Source organism: Myotis davidii, unplaced genomic scaffold (assembly GCF_000327345.1).
Source record: "Myotis davidii unplaced genomic scaffold, ASM32734v1 scaffold865, whole genome shotgun sequence".
Taxonomy (NCBI): domain Eukaryota; kingdom Metazoa; phylum Chordata; class Mammalia; order Chiroptera; family Vespertilionidae; genus Myotis; species Myotis davidii.
In genome coordinates, this window is record NW_006296406.1 from 254024 (window position 1) to 255305 (window position 1282).

The 1282-nt window shown below is 39.3% G+C and overlaps 1 protein-coding gene across 10 annotated transcripts in view; it reads right to left on the reverse strand.

The window, feature by feature from the left end:
- CADPS2 (Ca2+ dependent secretion activator 2) overlaps positions 1-1282 on the reverse strand; it is a 313909-nt gene that overhangs the window by 100919 nt on the left and 211708 nt on the right. For all 10 annotated transcript variants that reach the window (XM_006771421.2, XM_015568920.1, XM_015568918.1 and 7 more), the window contains one exon: positions 291-414. In XM_006771421.2, coding sequence (XP_006771484.1) covers positions 291-414 — 124 coding nt within the window. The remainder of the gene's footprint in view (positions 1-290; positions 415-1282) is intronic.

Here is a 1282-nt window from a genome sequence, read left to right on the forward strand (position 1 = left end):
AAAAAACACACCATGAAAACACCTCTTGGTTTCTTGCAAACTCAAAAATAAGAACAAAGGACAACTTAAGCACGAATCCTGGGTCTTTCATTCAAGCAGAGTCCCAGGAGGCATATTAAAGCAATGAATAGGAAAAAGCTCTTCAGTTCACCAGCTGAGATTTTAATGAGACATTTCCCTTTGCCAGGGCACAGGTTTGTTCAGAAAAGGAAAGGGCTTCTCACAGAAAATCCAGTTAATAGGCACTGTTGGCTCTTGCTGCCACTTGGGCAATTGCTCACTGCACTGACCTTCTATTTTGGCATATTCTGTGAGTCTAGTGTAATTGATCAAGGCGGCTTTCTCCAAACATTTTCTGACCACTCTTTTCACCTCTTCTGCTGGTATGGGAGTGGCAATATCTTTCATTAAAACCTAGAGGGAGGGAGGGAGGGGAGGAGGAAGGGGGAGAGAGAGAGAGATTGCATAAAATTCTAAAAACAAATTATACAAATTGTTCTAGACCTGACTATTAATTAGTAGGAGGGGTCCCAGGTAACACTGGGGAAGTAATTAGTCCACACTTCACAACTGGGAAGTAATCCTCTAATCTCGGCTCCTCCTGTCGAAGCCTCATTTGTGCACATCAAAACCTCCCACAGGCCAAGCCACCATTCAGTGTGACTGTCATTCTTCCCCCAGGGACCCAGGACACCATGAGAGCAGCTGTTTCAGATCAGGATTACCATTGCTGGGACAAGCAATAAACAAAGTTTGTCCCCCGTATCTCTTAATTTCAAAGCTTTAAGTGTTTTGAGCAACATAGAGAAAAACAGTAACAGAACTCCATTAAGAAGCAGCATCTTTTCTTGTGCTCTATAAAAACCAAGACCACCGCTTTCACTAATTAAACTTTAGTTACCACGATCTACTCACGAGGGAGAAAACTTCTTTGTCTCAGTGAAATGTAGTATCGAGTGTTAAAAGACATGGAAACTCTCTAATTTAGAAAATAAAACTGATTATTTTCCGTTGGGTTCCGAAATTGTGTTTTTGGATTTTTCCCTTTAAAAATATTACTCTTGGTAAGGGGGAAATACAGTTATACCCATAATTCAAAATACAATGTATTTAAACACTCATTTAATGACTGATAACTTTCGTTAAAACTTTCCTACTGATAAACCACTCACAGTCAGTTTTAATTACACTATTAGTCAAACTCTATTTTTCATAAAGTTAATGGCTTTATCCTGATTTGCTTACATTCAAATGATAAAGTATACAGTGGGGCCTTGACTTA